Consider the following 20,724-nt stretch of genomic DNA (forward strand, 5'->3'; position numbering starts at 1 on the left):
CTAGATGTCCCTGTTGCGCATGTTTTACGTTACTGCGGTGGAGCTGAACGGTAGCAGCATCGAGCGGATCTCAGAAGCTGCCTGTGCTCCCTGTGCACCTTCAAGATCCCCTTTGTTAACTTTGGCCTTCCATCTGCGTTTGGAAGTGGCCAGCACGTCCAAAGACTTATACGTTATAAAAGTATACTCAGTGCCCCAACCTCCTCTACCACAGTCAAGCAAAGGTGATGGAAATTTATGAGTACACAGCAAAATATTTCTTAACTTCATTCTTATGCATAAAATACAAATGTGTTTGTCCTCTCCATCCGTAGAAAAGACAGAAAACAAAGATATTTCCTCGGCAAATCAGCGGGGTTCCTCTCTTGCGAAATCACGCATTGCCCAATGTTACGCACGCCTTGTCAAGTTTGATCGAAAAACAACCAATTTGAAGTCTAATTAAGTGCACTTGAGAACAGGAGAGATCTTATTGTCCGGACAGAGGCTATAACTTGCTGCCCCTCCCTCGGAAACGTCACAGCTTGTGACTATAAAGTATGAGTGAAAGTGGCAAGCGCACGAGTGTGTTTGAGGCTGGACTGCGGGGAGATAGCAGAGAGGCGCACTGACTCCGTGAGCACAAGTGGATGGAAAGAGCCCAATGCAATGGAGAAACTGAGCCGCGGTGCAGAGATCGGTGCCCTGTAAACTCAGGAAGGAGAGAAGAGATGCTTGCATGAGACAAGGGGGAATGAAGAGTAGGATAAAGAGTTTTAATGAAGGGTTGAGATTATTTTCCATAATGGCACGGATTTGCTCCCACGCAAATGCGCATTTTGCAAAGATGACATAGCACTTGAGAAAATGGGAATCCTCCAGGAACAGAACTCACTCACGACCTGAATGAAAAGAGAAAAGGGATTCTATTCAAATCGGAATTTAGTTGTGTTTTGTCTTGTTTTACTTGGCAAGCCGCGGTTGTGAGTGAACGCAAGAGTGAAATATGAATCTGGGCAAAGCACTTCTGTTTTTCCTCCTCTCAAATTGTGTGACAATGACTTTGTCGCTATCCACTTGCACCACTGTGGACATCGACCACATAAAGAAAAAGAGAGTCGAGGCGGTCCGGGGACAGATTCTCAGTAAACTCCGGATGACCAGTCCGCCTCAAACAACAGGTCCAAGTCAAGTGCCGTTTCAGGTTCTGGCCCTTTATAACAGCACCAAGGAGCTCATTGAGGAGCTGGGGAGAGACAGGCAGCAGAGTTGTGGACAGGATAACACGGAGACTGAGTACTATGCCAAAGAGATTTACAAGTTCAACATGATCAGTGGTCCGCCAGAAAACAGTAAGTGTATTGTTTTTGATCATGATTGTTCAAGTGTGTCTTTTGCAGCTCCCCATACTCACCCAATAAACGACAAACCTTTTCTGTTGAAGAATGTGGACGTGGAACATTAAATATATATAGGGTGGAGTATTTATTTGCAATTGGCTTGATATCTTGTGTTGCCAGTGCGCCATGCAGCCAACGCTTATTACTGTAGAAGTAGCTCAAACTTGATCCAACTGCCTTTTTAAACTCACTCGTGCAAATCTATTTAAAAATGTCACCTCGTGAAACTAAAAACGTACATCTGGCCCCGGCACAACGTTATTACAAGTGAGCTAACAGTGTCAAAAACAGGTATCCAAGTTTTCCAGCTGGCGTAAAGTCCACTCGCGCCCGCGCAGTTTTTACGCACAGACGCGCCTTCGAGCGGTGGAGCGGCGCGCAAAGGAGAGGGCAAAGTAAACAGTCTAATTGGAATGAGCACCATTCCTCATACATACCTCACACCAAAGCCATGGGAACTCCAGCCTAAGTCTGACACATTCCTTAGCAGGGAAAATTCTCAGGCAGTTAAGTCTAGTATTTATTGCCAACTCCAATACCTCATTTCCATTTTCTGGCTGTGAGTTTCCCAATATTTTTTATCCACTGTTACGACTCTCACTTCTATTTTCCTACTATTTCTTTCTAGTAGTGAGGAGCCGAGTAACCCTGTGTTATGATCTTATGATCTAATTCCCTTGTTCATCCATATTGGTATTTCCTGTATAAAGTATGGTCCATTGATCGTTCCAGAAATCAGAAACAGAAGCTCTCTGAGCACCAGATTCTCCAGAGAAAGTCAGTTTTTAAGTGGAAGTGTTGGATTCGTGCCTGTTCACGGGTCAGAGGCCGGTTAGTGCATGGTGTTACCATTTTGAAATCAACAGGTGTTTATTCTGCGCTGTGACACTAAGCAGAGCCTCTGCTGGTTCCAGCATTAGCCCTGAATCAAATCCATTTCACAGGTCCCATAAAGTGCTTCTGACACTCAAAATACACAGCTCAGGGTTTATCCACTGGTCAGAGGTAGCCAGAGCTCCCAAAACAAACAGAGGTCTAAGGAGTGGGATCAGTGATGGCCAGGTGCCCAGGACACATCACGCTGGTCTCATACTGTAGGCCATACTGTACGTGATAATACAAGACATGAACTTGACTTACTACTGGCAGCACTTTCTGCACTAAACAGCTTACCCAAGGAGGCTTTTACTGCAATTAACAGATGGTGCCAACATACATTAATTAGCACTTTTCTCACCCTTTCCATTATGTAATTTTTAACAGAGCAGGGTATGTTGCAGTATGGAGGAACATAATGTCTGTCACCTTGATCATTTTGCAGTGTAGTTCATTTTCATTCCTGCTGGATATAATGAGTTTTACATTCACCGGCTCTGGAAGGTGGGAGTGTTTGGGAATATGGTCAAGTTTTGCTTTTTTCATGCCCAGTTAAAAAGTTAAACAGAAACTTTTCTCTCATACTTGAATGCGCCACTTGCTCCAGACTGCTTTGCTAGACATTACTACAAATGCAAATCAAGGCCTTCGCCATTCATGACTGAGACTGGGCAGCGATAGATCTTCCTTTTCTGGTGCATTGGAAGGTCAGCGTGGCTAATTATATCATCACAAAGCAAATACTGTTGACGAAAGAAGGTAAAGACATAATTAACCTGATGGATGACCTTTGGCACAATAACATTTTAAGAATCTACTGATGCTTAAATTAGCAAGACTTCACACTGAAGCATGCAGTTTCAGTAAAATTTCAAGCCAATCATTGACTCAGTGTTGGATCAGCAAGAGCTGACGACCAGCGCTGAGGACAGCAGGGTATCTGATATGCAGGATAGTAGAAAGATGATGTCATCTGAACAAACAGAGACAGAGGTCTCTGGCTCATTCCCAAAGAAACAGCATCTCTCCCCCCTCAACTCCCACTCCTTTACCATTTTTGCTTCCTCATCCTTAATCAAGTGGAAAAAAAAAAAAAAAAGTTGTTTTTCTTCAGAACAGAGCAGCACCACATTATCTCATCTGCTGTAGTGAGCTGCCACAGTAAATGTCTGCCACAGCAGGAAGTAGAGAAATGAGACTCTTCTCTGGTGCAAAAGCTGCATTTGAAATCTGTAGTATTTAAACTTAATATGTAGGTTATGGGTAAGTGCAAATGAAAGCATTGTGCCATTTAACTAGACAATAAAGCACTCTAACTACTGCATTTCCAAAGAAATGTCTGTTGTCCTTTGTGAGACCCAGACACCTCAGCAGCTGGCTAGCACCTGCTGCCTTATGCTTCCTATTTCCTTTGTTTACCTCTGCAAAGCTCTGGAGAGACTGACATCACGGACAATCCTCCGGGCAAAAGGGCAAAGAGAGGTAATTCGTGGGAGTCTTCATCAAGGAGTTTTTGTGTCATGAGAGGATCCCAGACACAGGAGGGTGAACGGGTGTCAGGGTGCAAGGCGTGGCAGATAGCATCTGGGTGAGGCACTTTATGCAAAGCAGAGCTATTCAAGACGCCTGTCCTCAGGCCTTCCTGCACAACTTTACCTCGAAAGCCCTCATTTAAAGCCCAGCTATGTTCAAATTAAGTGTTAATATGAGAATGAGATCAACTGGGTATCATTTTGTTTTGCAGGCTTTTATATGTGACTATAAATACACTTTTGCAAGGTGTTAATGAGAATGTCATGCAATAAAACTACCTTCTCCAATTAGAATCTGATCAAAGTAAAGTGGAATTTAACTAAATCAGTAGTCAGTAGTAATCAAATTTGTTTACTTCCATAATGTTTAATATATATACTATTTAACACCAAAAACTCTAAATCCTTCATTTCTGAGTGGATTCATCAGTAGAAATAATACCCAGGAGAAGCTTATTGGCTTTATTGACTGTGCTGCCTCAAACAGTTTGCAGGTCAGACTTATGTCAGCATGCTGACAGTCTTCAGAGCTATGATCTAAAAATGGTGAGGGTCAGAAAATTGGTGAATGTATTTCATTTTAATTATGCAAGCTATACCCTCCACTTACCAACATGGAACAAATTACCTTTCAGACCCTTGGCAAAAATAAGCCATAATGTGAAATCCACCTAAAACCATTGCAATGGGAAAAATGAGGTCATCCAAAAGGAAACCAAAGACTTGATTAGAATTTCAAATCTCCCCTCGAAGTGGGGCTTTCCACCTTCTGTGGGGGAGGCAGAGGGGGGAGGAGGACGGAGCAGTGAGTGAGGGGAGGAAAAGGCTACTGAGGTTTCCTCCTTATAGATTGTGTGGAAACACTGGACAGATATCTGGCTGGGGATGAATGCTGAAAAGGTCACCTATAAATAGGGAAAGTTGAAAAAAAAACTTTGTGGAAATATCAGATAATGACTGGGAGGACACTGAAATAGGATTATGGGTCAAATGAAGTACAGATACTCGGAGATGTGCAAGTTCCTTTTGCATGACACAGAAACGACTGAACCTCTGAGTTTCCATTTGTCCTGAAACAGCTCGAGGTGCAAATCAGCTAAAGGTGCAGTGCCCCTTTCAACCACCAACAAATCTGAGGCTTGGTAATAAAGCTTAAGCTTCGGGTAATAAATTAGCCATGGCTTGGCTGTAAATGACTGTTTCCACTTGGCCTGTAAAAAGTTTGCTATGTGCTTGTTTTGCTCAACACTGCATGTGCTTGGCCTGTTAAATTAATAAACTGTTCAATGGTACTATGCTATAAGAAGGGGGGAAGACTTCAGTACAACAGGAAGCTTTTCAGATAGAATCACAATGTGGCCTTTTACTTAGCTGATTCTGCTAAAGGTCAGTGCACTTTCACACACACACAAAATGTATACAGCAAGCTATTGCTTGTGGAGCATGTGCTTCGTGGTCTTACTATCATGATGGAGTCGCCCTCCCCGTTGGTTTCTCAGGTATTGTTCTGCTGCAGCACGTGAGCCCACATGTTCCTCTCGGTTCCAGGGAATACTTGGCCGCTGTCCGAGCCCTCAGAGCACCTGTTGGGCTGCAGAGCCGGTGGGCGGAGGAGCACGCCACCGTCCCACTGCAGCCTGCTCCACCACCACACATGGGACATTTGGTTTTCATTTCATGACTTCAACTTGTTGCTAACTCGGACCGCACAAAGCATAAGCAGATGGTTCGTGGTAATGGCCCATGTCTCTCTGGAATGGACTAGAAACAGTAAAGGAAAAAAAAAATAGAAGGTTTGTTTTTATCTGTAAATTATCTAAACTTGTAGAGGGAAATCCACTGCAAAAAGCTTATCAATAATCAGAAGGTAAACATGTCCACCCCTGTAAGGATGTCAGTGGAAAACAGGCTTTGATAACATGTACACAATGAGGTAGCAGATGGACAAGAGCTTAAAGGGATTCTGACAAAAGAAACAATGAGAGTTCAGATCTGATCTCTCTTCTTTTTTTAAAAAAGGAGATGTTTAATAGCATCCTCTGTTTGTCATCATTTCCACTTTGCCTGCAGATGACCTCCCCTACTGTCCTAAGGGTATCACCTCCAAGGTATTCCGCTTCAACGTCTCCACCATGGAGAAGAACTCCACCAACTTGTTCCGCGCCGAGTTCCGAGCCCTGCGGATCAACAACCCCAGCGCCAAGAGAAACGAGCAGAGGATTGAGCTCTACCAGGTGTGTGAACTGACCGTTCGTTTCCACTGTTAGCGCAGCGCAGGGGGGCAATGTGCTCTGTTTCTCTCAGAAGGCCTGTGTAGGTCAGCGAGAAAGATGAAAACATTTATATTAGGGTGTCCAACTCCCTCTCTCCTCTTTTCATGCGCTGATCATTATTCCATGTGCTTACAGTCAAATGGATTCTACATTAAGGCAAATTTAAGAGCTTGCACAGCCGTCTTTGAGAAACCCTAGATTACCATTCGGCAGTTTCTCCTTTCTTAGCTGTCAATCTCAAAGCAGTTGTCCATCCTTGTTAGATCAAGTGAGGTGTTGTGCTTTCAACGGTGGGTTTATAGCTCCCCACCTGCATTTGAGTGTTTATGGGCATTTTTTAGTGAAGTTTGTGGAACTGTTAGATGTCTGTGTGTGTGTGGGGGGTGGCAAGGATGGATTTTTTTTTTTTTTTTTTTTCTCGGTTTCCTCATTAATCTCCCGTGAGAGACTAGGAGTAATGATCAGGTTCCAACATTTCCTGCCAGGGAGACAAGCGTCTCCGGACTGCATACCGCCTCTGAGGCAAGGCTCTGGCCAGAGCTGAATACAGCCTGTCAGGCCCTCAGATTGTTTCCAGGGGCCTAGGAGGAGATAGAGGCAGGGTCACCCACCAGGGGAGTAAATGGAGCTGCTCGCCCGCCCCCACACTTTTCAGACTGGAGCTGATTGGCAGAGGGCTGACGCTGGCAGTCTTGTGGCCCCTCGTTCCCAACGGAAGACAGATTAGATCCTGACAATGTTCAGGAACCTGGTTATCCATAGCAGTGCTGTGGGGCTAAGTGCTCATACCCACCACCCAAACACACACATTTCTCACTCCAGATAAACACCTTTGTTCAGAGAGGTGCTGATGGAGATAGGAATGTCTGAACCACACCGGTGCGTTTTCCTCCATTTGTATATCTGGGGCCTCGATGTGATAATGCAGTTAGGGCACGAGTGCCCGCAGAGATACCTGCAACCCTGCTTTTCTCTCTGAACTGCCTGACACTGCATCTGGGAGCCCGGCTAAAGTCAAAGTTTGAACTGCTGATGTGAAGGACAGCCAGGTTCTCATTGGCAGGAGGGTAACACGCAGGCATTAACTTGCAAAATGGGGATATCAACACAGGGAGTCACTTTTTCCATGAGGAGTAGACATTTGGCCCAAGGCATCCTGGAGAGTTTGGCTCAGACAGACAGCTCTGGTTCTGTGTGTGTGTGTGTGTGTGTGTGTGTGTGTGTGTGTGTGTGTGTGTGTGTGTGTGTGTGTGTGTGTGTGTGTGTGTGTGTGTGTGTGTGTGTGTGTGTGTAAAAGAAAGAGTTTGTGCAGCTGGGTCACATTTTCATCTTTCCTCGCAGATCCTCCAGAAAGACGACCCCAAAGCCAAACAGCGCTACATTGGGGGCAAGAACGTCCTGACCAAGGGAACGTCTGAGTGGGTCTCCTTTGATGTGACAGAGACAGTGAGGGAGTGGCTGATGTACCGACGTGAGTGAGACACCTTGGTCATTACACATCCCGCCACATAGCACCGGTTCATGTGAAACCAAGGATAAGGCCCTCAGGGAAAGATGTCAGCTCCTTACAATCCCTCTGCTCTTGTTTCCCCCTCAGAGACCAATCTCGGCCTGGAGATCAGCGTGCATTGTCCCTGCCACACTTTCAGGCCTAATGGTGACATCATCGAGAACGCCAATGAGGTGCTGGAGGTCAAGTTCAAAGGTGAGACTGCATTTAATACCTCAGCGATGTGAGGCCAGCCTTGTTATGAGCCTGCCTCACTCAGTTAAAATGTCTTTCTAACAACATGTCATGAAGGTGTTGAACACGATGTTGATGAACTGACAACCAACCAGACACATTTATGTGAGCCTATAGGAAGAAGATTGTAACTGGGGGAAATAAAAAAGATCTCTAAAGCAAGGATGGCATGACAGTGGTGTTAGTGTCATTTAGCTGGCAGTGAGAAAGCCAATCAGCACACTCCCCTTATTTAAATATCTTGCACATCTCTGTCCTAGATTAACTGAATGTTTACTGCTTTGATCGCCTCTCATAAAAGTGGAGAATCAGTAACACCTGCGTCTTCTAGAATTGTACTCTACTAAATTTGCCCCATTTGAAGAGCAAATCTGGGCCGCAATCCTGTTGAGCATTTTTCGTGTCGTTCTGTCTCTACGGACAGACCGTGGTCGCCAAGTCTGTATTTGTCTCCGCTTTTGATGTCTCCCAGAGAAAAGATATTCTGCCAGCTTGTATTCATGATCAAGAGCCAGATAACGTTTGTTTCATTTCTGTTTGATTTGTCTAATGTTCCAGATAGGCATCTCGTGTTTGTTGAAAAATTTGGTTTATTCTGATTAGCGCTAGTGAGGCTGTGCTGGTTTTAGGATGACTTGCATTAGTGGGTCTCGGGGCTGAGCATAAACTGTTATGCAAGGAGTTTGTTTTTGGTTCCAGTGTTAGTTTGTAGTGCTTGTTTCAGATGTTTCCAAAATTTCAAACCTATTTTTGGATTATTACTGATTATTGAAGTATATTATCAGTGGATATCCAGTGATTGGTGTTCTCTTAATGTTAAACATGGTCCAATAAACTCTTTACACAGGGCCTCTGTAGGGCGCCACATCTGGTGTTGCCATGTTGGCAGCAGGGGCTCTGCACTTAACTCTACAATGGAAGAGGATTTGATGAAAGTCCAAATATTTCAAATTAAACTCTAAGCTGCATGTTTTTTCTTCACTGTCAAATGAAAGATATGTGAGTCATTGATTTTGTCTCTTAGTCACTCGTCGTGCATGTTCCAATGCGATGCATCCTGGGATGATGAGGATCTCACTCATAGTACGCTCCTTATTAAAAGCTGCTTTTAATCCAGCCGTTAACATGTTCGTCCAGCAGCAATACCTATTGAGGCCTTTTCAGTAAGATAATGGGTTTCTTTTCTACGAGGAAGACAGAGACATAGAGCATGGGAATACAATTGATCTGGTATCTCACTTAGCTCTGGGGCCCCCGGGCCCTCGGCCCTGGGAACACTCCTGACTGGCTTGGCCACAAGGAATGTGCTGCCACGGCGCTCAGACGCTTGGCCCTGAATTAAAGAGAGGCGTACATATCTCTCCTGAGATATCCACTGCTTTAACTATCAGGGGCAGATTGGATGAGCAGACGTGGGCCCAGGGGGGAGAACGGAGAAAAGAAGGAAGTTAGGGACTAACGTTGAATAAGGATGAAACGTGAGCCAGAACTGAGTGAAGCCCTGCCTGGATATTACAGTATCCTTCTGTTAAAGTTACAGTTGAGTGAAGTCAGCTCCTGAAGCATGGACGTCTTTACTCGAAACAAATCCTCCGAATTTTCATGCAGTTTTCTCTCCGTATCCTTCGGACTAACTGACCCTCTCCTGCAGGTATGGAAGCGGACTATGACGATCTGAGCCGTGCGAAAAAACAAAAGGAGCAGCCCTACCCCCACCTCATCCTCATGATGCTCCCTTCCCACAGGCTGGATGCCCAATCCTCCTCCCGCAGGCGCAAGCGGGCACTTGACACCAATTACTGCTTCAAGTAAGGCACATTTCCCCGTCCTGGAAAATGCACTGCTTGGACTATTGTTCATTGTTTTTAACTTTGGAAAATAATTTCTAGGGCTGCACCTGCTCAGTCTGGGAGATTTGAACGCTAAGCTATTGCAAATAAAAAATGCCTGTGATTACTGCCTCGCAGGCAGGGCGGTGTGTTATTGTGAAGTACTACACCAGCCAAGGCAACATGAAATGGAAATATCAGCTGTCTCAGATAGCAGGGAAGAAGAGTACATGGGCACAGAAATCACAGAATAAGCTTGTTAATCACCCAGACGAGCATGACAGAGGTATTAGCTGATACAAGTCCGGATCTGTCTCAGTACTAGCAAACGCTACCTCCTCTTACACGCTGTCTCGTCAGCTCTGGATTTCCTCTGTCAGGCTGACAGACAACAGCAAAGACACCTGGGCTGACTCCAAGAGGGAAAATAAGGGCACACCTAAAAGTGGAATTTCTAAACCTCTCTCTCATCTCGGGCTGTGAGGCCATAGGGAGGAAAATGTATACAACTACTAAAAACGTTATCTGTGAAATGAAGTGTGTAATCCTGTCTGTCCTCTCTTTGTCTGCAGCAATTACGAGGAGAACTGCTGTGTGCGACCACTATATATTAACTTCCGGCAGGATCTGGGCTGGAGGTGGATCCATCAGCCTGAAGGGTACTATGCTAACTTCTGCTCCGGTCCCTGTCCTTACCTGCGCAGTGCAGACACCACCCACAGCTCGGTGAGTGCCACAACACATTAAACTCACAAATCTGTCTGGGAAACGAGGTCACTGATCGCCTTCTGCTCTTCCACAGCTGCTGAGCCTGTACAACACCTTGAACCCCGAAGCATCAGCCTCACCCTGCTGTGTTCCTCAGGACTTGGAGCCCCTCACCATCCTCTACTACGTCGGTCGCTCCCCTAAAGTCGAGCAGCTTTCCAACATGGTGGTCAAGTCCTGCAAGTGCAGCTAGGCTTCCGGGCCCAGCGAGAGACGTGGGACGTGACGGCTCCCAGCACTACTCAGGAGCGGGTATGAAGGGTTAGAGGGTGAGGGCGCGGTACAGTTTGCCCTCCACGGGCGCCTCCAACCCCTGCTTCAGCCTTGCCGAGCTCTCTCTTGAAAATCAAAGATCCAGTCCGCCGCTCTCCTCTAAAATCATTGGCAGCATTTATTCAGAAGACTTGTCAAACACCACTCTGCTAACGCTCTCAAACCCATCAGACCTCTTCTGCGACCGCCTTGTTTCTCGTGTTTTGCTTTCATATTCCAGCAATTTGAAGAGCCTGTACCTCAGTGTTATATAACATTGGTATTCAGAGCCCAATGAGGGAGGAACAGAACAATAACTGTCCTGCAATGACCACTGCATTCTTAAAGACGTTAAATAACTGCAGTCAAAAAGAGAAAAAGACGAGGAATGCAGACTGAACTCAGCATGATATGAATACGTCAAAGAGGGTGAAGCAAAAGTAATTGTTTGTCGGGAGCAAACACCCCCTACCCCCTCCCGGCCCTGACACACAGGACACCTTCAAACGTCCGAGCTGGAAACCGTCGCTGTGCACGCCACAGCTCCCTACACTGTTTGTTTAGGATTCAATGCTGTTGAATAAAAATGACCTTAGGAAAAAAAGAAAACATGCTGGAAAACCAACCTTTATTTCAAAGTAGTATTTCCATGGTTATGTTTACCTCTGTAATACAACAGGATGGTGATTCCAGGGATCGTTTTTTTTTTTGTTTTGTTTTGTTTTGTTGTTGTTGTTTGTTTTAAAGTGAAGCCTTTCTGTTGTATGAGACGATGTATGTCACTAAGTGAACACTTAACTAGATCACGAACTGTAAATGTTTTTCTTATTACTCTTGGAAACATCTTTTTTTTAATTAAAAAAGGACAGACGGATAGAATCGTTTCATTTTTTCTGTTTGCATTAGGTATTTTAGAGCACTTTATTTTAAAGGGGTTAAGTCAGATGACCAAAATCCAGTGGAAGATATCCAGTGATTGACCAGTCCAGTGTACAGCATGTGTGGCTTATAATTACAATTACTGATATGATTAGCATGTTTGAATGTTTTCTAGGTATTCATTTCAGTGTTGTTTGGTACAGACTGCTTCGATGGTTCCAGTACACATCACATTTTCATGCATGTGTGTTGTAAGCAATCAGCAACAAAAGAGATTCAATGACTGACTGTAAACAACTTTGTACCACCACAGGAGAATATGCACATTGATTTGGATTCCACCTTTGGATTCGTGTAACACAGCATGCACTGGCTTTAACAGCAGTAAATCCACAACATGAAGTTCAACATCAATCACTGGAAAGAAAAAAAATACCATCAAGTGTATTAAAAACCGGTTGTACTGCATTGAAAACTACAATCTGTGCAAAATCACGCTGATGACAGGCATCAGTCGATATGACAAAGACATGCGTGAAATTCAAGTATTTCTGACAGACATCATAAACATATGCTCAATCTCTTGATATATAACAGATATATTTTCTACTACCACACCCTGAGTGAACTCACCATATGGTCCCAAGCAACGCAGTATCCACAAGGATACTGGTCTGCTGGTGCAGCATTAACCTTCAGTGTAGGCAAGGCTGTGCATAATTCCTCTTTATGCTATGCTCTGAGCTACAGAAATGGCCAAAAAGACCTTCTGGTAGATAGATGTACAGTAAATAAATACTGATGCAATAACAATAATTTACTTAATATCAATATTAAACTTGTTCCATCCAAGGAAAACAACATCAACATCTCAACAGTTTACAGGAACAATCACAAGCCAACTTGTTTCTTGATAGAAAACTTCCCGGCATCACAGTTCTTGTAAACAGGGAACAAGGCAGCAACCCTTCGTATTTAAGCTCTAACAGTCCAAGTTTCCTTTTTTAAGCCTGTGAGCAAGAGATGCTATACTGAAACTGAGGGCCGAATGTGATTTGGCAGCAATTTGGCTTCCAACAAGGACCGGGAGTTGGAGTGTCTAACGCCAGAAGCCACACATGAAAGGACCTCCTCTGCATGCAACCAAGATGAGAAGCTGCTCTGGGAACCTCTACAATGCTTTTATGAGAAAAACCCCCATCTCACCTGTTTGTATAATGCTGGAGGAAGAAAGAATCTCCATGAATGGCTGGTGGGGCACATGCCATTCATGCTTGAGTAAAGAATAAATTGTTGAATCCCGCATGTTAGATACCACTGGGGCTTGAAGAACCATCTGCTGAAAGCTATCTGTCAGTGAAATCTTTCTGTGGCATCAGTAGCATGGAGAGAATGAGGGCGGACAACTGTTGGTATAAGGACCGAGTGTAGCCAAGGGGGATGAGGGCAAGGGGGAAAGGGGGCAGGGAGCTGAAAAGGCCAACTGATGTTGAGCTGCGCAACAAAATCCCAACCTGCGTCAAAGCTGGGCATTCCTGGCCTCGCAGACCATCCTCTCGCATGTCTGTGGCTGAATCACAGCGAGGTTAATAGGGCCCTGTTCGATGTCTGGCATGCTTTCATGTGCTGCTGTTGTCCTTTCCCAGAATACACCTCTGTGAGGATGTAGTTACATGCAGAGACACCTGTCAGGCCAACAGACGGGCAGGACATGCCTCTGGTCGCCTTCGTGTCATCTGTGACCGGGCTCCTGGCCCTGGAACAGCTTGTGGTACACAGAAAGACCTGGGAAGCAACAGATGAAAGCAGCATTAGTAAAAAGAGGTGGAAGGGCAGCTTCAAAAGAGTGCGCTAAAACCCTCCCGGTGAACGTTTTGTTGATCTTTTTAATCATTCATGGTCAAGGTGGTTCCCAGCGGATCCTCTCAGTCACCTCAGCGCCCCGCCCTTTGTCTGGCTGTCCCCCTCATCCTCAGCCTCATAACTCCTCGTCCTATCGGCTGGCCCGTGGCCAGCCATCCCAACAGAGAAGGTATTCCAAGTACAGTTAGAGCTGCTGTGTTTGTGCTCCCAAACAGTATTCCCTTTCATTCCCTCTCTGCACACACTGTTTATTTTGGTGCTCCTTTACACCATGGGGCCTGACTGAGCTGGAGAAGGAAAACATCTCCCTGACTTCCAATCCGATGACATGACCGCTGGAAGCAGCTTCCTCAAGCTCAGCGAAAGAAAGATAAAGCGGACAATATTACACTCCAAATGACACTTAGCACTGAAAATGACAGAGGAAATGATGTCAACGTTCTGTTCAATGGCAAATTAACCCCAAAAGTCTAACAAGTGGAATAGAATAACAGCATGGGCAGGATCTTTGCATCTTACACACCAAACACAAAAGACAGTAAAATCATGCAGTGCATCTACTAGTAACTTACCGAATGCTATACATTGTTAAAGGCAAGTGAAAGAAGTGTGTATCAGTGACTGCTTTGAATCAAACATCCAATAACTTGCATAATACATCTGAAAAGGAGATGACAGCCAAGAACTACCTTCCTTTCCCTACAAGGCACCACACAGTCTTATTCTGAGAGAGAGAGAGGGCCGTAGCCATCCGTCCTGACATGATCAGACTCCCATTAAAGAGGCACAAGTGCAGCATTCATTTCCTCCTCAAACTGAAAGCAATAAATCTCCTCAGTCACCAGCTGCGGAGTCCTGAGAACTTCAAGGGAAGCACTGTAAAACACATGTGGTCGATATAATGTAGGTTTGTAAGCTTTGATAGGTCCTCATCAAAACCCCTCCCCTCATCTCACGTCAAATGTGAGCACAGAAGAAGTAGGGAAGGAAAGGGAGGGGGAAAGCGAGCGAGCAGGAAAGGTTTTCGGGGGATAAAGGGGGGAGCTGTAAGAGCAAAGAGAGGAAGAGATTAAGAGAGCGCACAAGAGAGAGATAAAGGGAGGGTGTGATTAATGATGGTTGACAGCTGATCATAGAGAATGCTCTCCATTTGGACCCTGCTCTAACTCCCTGTCAGAGTCAATCAGGGGAACTCAGTCATCTCACTGCAAAGGTACACTGGGCAGGCAGAAAGACCTGACGCACTCCTAAGCTCCACAAAGGCTGTGCCCCTTCTAATAACACCCTCCTCCCTCCAAAACACCACACTGAGTCTCTGTTCAACTCCCAGTCCCGTACACGCTTAAACCGGCCTTGCTTACTGGTTTTGGTGCTGGGATTTTTTGGGTCAGGCTTTTTTTTTTTTAAGTCAAGAGCGAAGCATCTCCCCCACCCTTTGCGCCCTGGACGACGGAAAAAATGCATTCATGAAATTCAGAAGTTTCTCCCAACGGATCTAGTTACAGTAATTGATGAGTTTATAAGATGTTTGTTAACCTAAGCCAGCTTTCATAGTTTGGGGGGAAGAGGGAGAAAGAAAAGAAATGTTCTGGTCACACACACACACACACACTCATTTTGTGTGTGTGTGTGTGTCTGGGTGGTGCACAGCTACTGTGTTTTTCCGACATGCTGATCTCTGGGACGGCTCGGCTGTGACACTCACGTGATGTGGCAAATGGTATGATTCGCTCATGCCAATGTATAGTAGGTCTGTGGAAAAAGCCCTTGATCAGGCAAACATGTGTGCATCAGCGCAAACTGCTTAATATCACTGTTACTGCAATAAGCTCAACACTTCACTCAGGATGGAAAGAGTTGTGGAAATAGGGCAGGATGACAGGGCACACACGTGAGTGCACGCATCCACAATTGCAGTGCACTGCCCAAAATAAACTCAGCAGAGACTGAGCTGCATTTTTCATCCTCTTCGTGTGATTTCTGGGGTACGACCGGACAGCCCCTTTGGCTGATGGACAGTAATTACGACTGCGTAGGAATGACCAACAGATGGGAATGTCCAAGCTGTTCCCATCACTGGATTTCATTACAGAAGAAAGATGTCATCACTGTTATGCCTCTTTATCCTTCAGCAGTAATCCGACCTCTAGTCTTGGACACATACAGACAATATGATCAAACAGCAAACTACCACGCTGGAACGGTTGTTTGTGCCCATTCAAATCTGGCTGCTTCAGCTCCACTTGGCGCTAACTCTAAAGAGGATCAAGTCATTGTAATATAATAACTGCTGAAACCTCCCCTGTACTCTACAGTGTAATTTAAGTTTGTACTCTATTTATTATTATGACAATGTAGTTATCTTTTACAGTGTGCAAAATACATTTACACATCCTGTACACCACTGAGTGAGCAGGGCTGGCTATAAATATCTAGTGGTGTTTATCAGTCGACCATGGGGAATGTCCACTATGCCTGGCTGTAATCACTGACACTGGCACAGAGAGGGCATAACCCCACCCCCACCCCCACCCCCTCCCTGTGGACTACCGCACTAACAGGCCAAGTTGCAACATGGTAATAAGCTTGTGTAGAACTGCAGCATCAGACCCACCTGTTTTACCACAGATGGCTTCGTAGACCGGATGCTGGCCGCTGGACACATTGCCACTGGCTGAGCTCTCTGCGGAGGTCTGCCTGTTAATCAGACACAAGAGAAGGGTCAGTGAAGGCTGGGGATGGAAACCGAAAATCAGTTCCACATTAGAACCAAATCCAAAATGCCAAGAATCAGGTATCCATAAAACAATGTGAAGTCAGTTCTGCTTATCTGTTCTCAAAAAGCATTAGCTCTTTATTATTGCAAACAAGGGCCACGTATCTGCCAGGACCTGTCTACATCCTGCATCAACGAAACAGTGGCTTGTTGAGGTATGAGCATGTACGGCTAACATTACAGCAGTGTGAGAGATGGATCGCAGTAAACCCTCAAAAGTACGGCGTCGCTTTATGAAAGAAAACAACAAGGAAAAGTGCAATGCATGTGGAAGGCTAATTAGCGGTAAGTCAGGTTGCACATAAAATGAAATGTGGCCAAACATTTGAGGCACAGCGTCAGTCTAAACTGATGTTTGATATTTTGCAGTCTCCCCGCCAAAGACGAGTGTGTCAAAAGCTCTTCAGCAACAACTGGCGGTCTGCGCTCCTGTGAAAACGTCGGTGGTGAGGTTGAATATTTTTTTTAATAGCAGGGTTGATTTGGAAACTGTGCTGACTCTGTCGCATTTTGTATAGCCTCAGCTACTGTTTCATGCTGTCTCTCACTGTGGTCTTGGTAGCGTAAGCAGCATATTTGCTGTACTGCTGCTGTGTTTTCTGAGCAGTATCTGCATAGGCTCATTTTTCTTGTTCCACTTATTACTGCATATTTAAACATGTTTTGTGTGCTCATGTGTCTGCGCGTGAGGCATCTTCTGACGGCAGAAAAGTGGTCAATTTCAAATAGTCTCCTTGTATGTGCAGCCGGTGGAGGCTAGTGGGGGTTAAGTGTTTACTGAGTGCCGTCATGAGCTTTTCTAACAAGAAGGGGGCAAATTCCTGCTCCTTGTCCTGGGTGATGTGATTTTCACATTGCCAAGATTATTGCGGTGATCGCTGACTATGTGGACCTGTGGGCAATGGCTACAAACAGAAAAGGTGTACACATAGTCTTTCTTAAAGCGTGAATAGTCAGTACCGTACTTCATGCTTTTCCTATTCATCTAACAGGGCTTCATACAGAGGTCTGGAGATCATAGACAAGAAATCACACAGCCTTTTTCACATAATCAGACAGCAAATACAGTAAAGCATTATAAGAGCCGGTGAGGCGTAGAGCAGGAGCAGACACGTCTGTAACCTTATACATTAAATCTGTTAAGCATTTTTTAGGGGGAACAATAAATAAAGCTTAGCTGGCATTAACCTCTCGCCCCATAACAGCAGCTTGCCAAAGGAGCATTAACAAGGTAATGAGGGTACACACTGCCTCCTTGTAAGGGGCTGCACAGTTGTTCTTTCATACCATTACACAACCACAAATAGAACTGGCCCACTTTAAACATGGCATACCTCGACAGGAAGCGACTCCTTTCATATTGAAAGGGGAGGGGGGGGGAGAAAAAACTTGACCTCTGGGTTCTTCACATCACTTTCTTTGTCAACAGTCTCTCACTCTGTCACTCCAAAAGTCAGGCTGCAGCCAGAAACACTGGAGGTGAGAACAAAATCTGAACTCGCAGCATGTCCAGGTGACATATTATCCAAAAGTTGGAAATTTCACACTGCGCACAGAGAGCTTAAGTGCTTATGTAAACATGGCTGGTGTGCAGTTTTACTTTTTGGTACATTAAGGTAGCTAGTATGTCTTGATGTTGTTCAGACTGACCATAGGGGATAAAGTCTAACCATAAACACACGTTCGGCCGCCTCTGTGTGTGTACAGTATCCTGTGAAAATAACTACTGTTGTGGCTGATTAATAGGGAGTGAAAGCAGCAGCGAGGCTGACATTAATGGTGCTGCTGTAATTGTCACCCTATTAGTAATGCCACACGACAGCCTGGGTTTCCGTAGCTACAGCTGCGTCTAGCCAAACCTCACAAACAAAATACCAAACAGGCTCATTTATTTGTGTTACAAATTGGTCCTTTCAAAGCCTTCACTGAAGTCATACCACTTTGAGTCCCTGCAGCCCCTCGGGTTGGCAGCTGTGGTATGTTGATAGACCAGAGAGTCCTGCCCTGCTGAGTGGATACCAACATGAAGCACATTTGCTTCAAGCAAGTGTGCCGCATGTTAGCTGAGCTCAGAAATCAAAGGCACAGTCACCCAGAAACCTTGCCAAGGTCTGCTCAGCTTCTTTTAATCTTCAATTAAAACTGAATGCTGACTAGTCGCTCCGTCCAATCACTGGTCACAAGTCAGCTGTTTCAGACAAAGCGGAGTGGATAGCACTGTTGTAGGATTTTGTCTCACAGGCCTCCAAACAGAGGAAATCCTTTGGCTGCATCGACAGAAATCTTCACTTAATTTCCTTCCCAAAACAAGACCAAAAACCAAATGTCATTGTGATAAACATATTCAAGTAAGAACTGTCAATGACCATCAGTGGTGTATCATTCAAGGGAGAACCAGTCAAGTCCAGAGATGGTAAATATGTATCAAACAACAGCTTTACAGTTCAACAGCTGGCTAGAGGAAGGTGTTTGGAGAGCCGGATAACCTTGAACTGTTTAAATACACCCAGCACAGTGATTCTATTATAACTTGGAGGAGCTTAGGCCTACACTGGGATGCATTTCAGATGTGCCTCAATAACAGAGGTATTGAGTTGCCCCTAAAATGAGCGATTGGAAATAAAGGGAAGCAACTTATTATCCCACCATTCTCTGCAAACAATCATCTCCTTTCTCCTGGATGGAGTCGACTCTCTCTGCCATTCTTTCTTTTCCCCTCTCTTTATTCTTTCTTTTCATTGTTTCCATCGGTGCATTTTTGGTCCTGAAGCTTCCGTTTTTCCCACACTCTCCCCTGTCACACTGGTCGACCACAAAAATGCAGGACAGAGGAGAGTGCGAGGGGGCTCTGGAATTCCACATGCAGAGGGTAAACACAGCCACTGCCAGGAAGACACACACGCAGGAGCAAACACAGCACCTACCCGGCTGCCCTAACCTATTCTACAACTCCTGCACTGCACCACTGCCCTCTTAACTCTTCACTTGCCAGTTTGTCCACTCGAGTCAGATGACTGAATCTAACACGTCAGCAGAGCACGGGCTACCTGCTGCTCTCAGACCATTTAGAGCGTCAGCAGGCCTGTAAAGCTGCAATGAATCAAATAATTCACAAAAAAATGTAGAGTCACATAGTTGACAACTCACATACAGTATGAGCTTCACTCACAATAAAAACAGTCTGTGTTCTTATCCAGCTGTGTCCCTCCCTCTTAGACATTGGAGGGCAGTGACAAGCCCGTCACCACTGCAACAGTGTGCTTTAAACAAACAATCAGCCCTCATCACAAAGGCTTGCTGTTGTTGTGTAATTTGGCCAGATGTTGCAGTAATAAAGTCATAAAGTAATTGGGGGAAATAGCTGGCAGTTCAGCCCTGTTTCACTCCTTTCCTTTTATTTTCCCCTCTGTGCTCTTCAGCTTATCTCCAAACCAAACAGGATTTAAACGGCGCTCAGAGCCCGGGCCCTTCCACTGAACCACGTTCTGTTTACGGTTCAGGCAGAAATCAGGCCTGTGATGAGGTTGTTTACTGAGCAGGCAGATACACCCTGCGGCCAAAAGACTGGGTGCACTTCACTACGCACATATTCTAACCCTCATTAGCATTAGCCATGTCCTCTTGAACCCACCGACCCCATGCACTCTGTCTGATCCACAAGCAGCGGCCAATTAACACCACAAGTAGCATCAGAAAGAAGAAAGAGTAAATGCATTCAGATGCAAAGCCGGTCTTACTTGATGAGGCGCTTTTTTGCCGTTTTCCTGATTTGTCCCTCTCTGGCACTGCTGGGTGGCTTTGGGGCGAGAAGAGGACTAACACAGGTCTGGATGTGGCTGAGGCCATGAGTGTGACTGGAGTGAACGTGAAAGCTGGGTGGAGGGCAGCTGGATGAGTTAGTGGGAGCGTGGGCATGTGGAGAACTTGTCTGGTCTGACAGTTGAGCCTAAGAAACAAAAAAGACAAGATGTTATTTAAGGTCAATATCACAGAGACAATCAAATCACTTCAGACAGTTTATTAGCTTTTATCAATGTTTGCACTGATAACTTCTCGTAAATTGTAGTTTAACCTTTATGGGCAAGCGGTATAAGGCTCTCATTCCTGTAAGAGACATTAATAATCCTGTTATCACCTAATCTTGATCCAAGAACATATGTACTTGCTGAGCCCACGTGATATTCACTGTCTACAGCAACAGCAGGTATTCCAACAGGTGTCAGATGTGAAGAAAGAGCCACGTGCAACCACATTTGGACTGGCTTAATCATGAGAAAAAAATGCAGCCTCTGGTCATTTAGGTGAAATATCAGAGTGCTTGACATGAATTAGTGCAGATATTAATGAAATGCCATCCAGTATGAAAACAAGCTCAACATTTCTTTGCAGTTGGCTGCACTGAGGAGCAAATTCTTCACATTATTTATTTGTTTGTACAAGATCTCTTCAAAGGCTTGGGATGGGGGGAAAATACAGTTTTCTTTCTGACATTTTTAGAGCCACATTTCACTCTGTCCTTGCAGTGCTGGGGAATGCTTTGCATACATTCCTTC

General features: G+C 45.1%; 2 protein-coding genes across 4 annotated transcripts in view; one reads left to right on the forward strand and one right to left on the reverse strand.

Annotated features, from left to right (window-relative positions):
* The first annotated feature begins 562 nt into the window (after positions 1-562).
* Positions 563-11,436, forward strand: tgfb3 (transforming growth factor, beta 3). The gene is made up of 7 exons (XM_070979076.1): positions 563-1,331; positions 5,858-6,021; positions 7,402-7,531; positions 7,658-7,765; positions 9,456-9,612; positions 10,206-10,359; positions 10,436-11,436. The coding sequence occupies exons 1-7, from the start codon at positions 986-988 to the stop codon at positions 10,592-10,594; spliced, it is 1,218 nt and encodes a 405-aa protein (XP_070835177.1). The 5' UTR covers positions 563-985; the 3' UTR covers positions 10,595-11,436.
* Positions 11,397-20,724, reverse strand: part of ttll5 (tubulin tyrosine ligase-like family, member 5) — a 43,882-nt gene continuing 34,554 nt past the window's right edge. For 2 of the 3 annotated variants that reach the window (XM_070979075.1, XM_070979073.1), the window contains exons 29-31: positions 19,909-20,117; positions 16,010-16,092; positions 11,397-13,317 (exon numbers count right to left, since the gene is read on the reverse strand). In XM_070979075.1, coding sequence (XP_070835176.1) covers positions 13,265-13,317; positions 16,010-16,092; positions 19,909-20,117 — 345 coding nt within the window. In that variant the 3' untranslated portion in view covers positions 11,397-13,264. The remainder of the gene's footprint in view (positions 13,318-16,009; positions 16,093-19,908; positions 20,118-20,724) is intronic. The other variant, XM_070979074.1, reaches the window with a different exon arrangement.

This window comes from Chaetodon trifascialis, chromosome 14, assembly GCF_039877785.1.
Source record: "Chaetodon trifascialis isolate fChaTrf1 chromosome 14, fChaTrf1.hap1, whole genome shotgun sequence".
Lineage (NCBI taxonomy): Eukaryota > Metazoa > Chordata > Actinopteri > Chaetodontiformes > Chaetodontidae > Chaetodon > Chaetodon trifascialis.

Excerpts from the sequence above, each read along its gene's own strand:
- tgfb3 (XM_070979076.1), top strand. The coding sequence starts at position 986 with ATGAATCTGGGCAAAGCACTTCTGTTTTTCCTCCTCTCAAATTGTGTG. Across the intron at positions 9,613-10,205 it reads GACACCAATTACTGCTTCAA|CAATTACGAGGAGAACTGCT; the intron begins GTAAGGCACATT and ends CTTTGTCTGCAG. Across the intron at positions 10,360-10,435 it reads CAGACACCACCCACAGCTCG|CTGCTGAGCCTGTACAACAC; the intron begins GTGAGTGCCACA and ends GCTCTTCCACAG.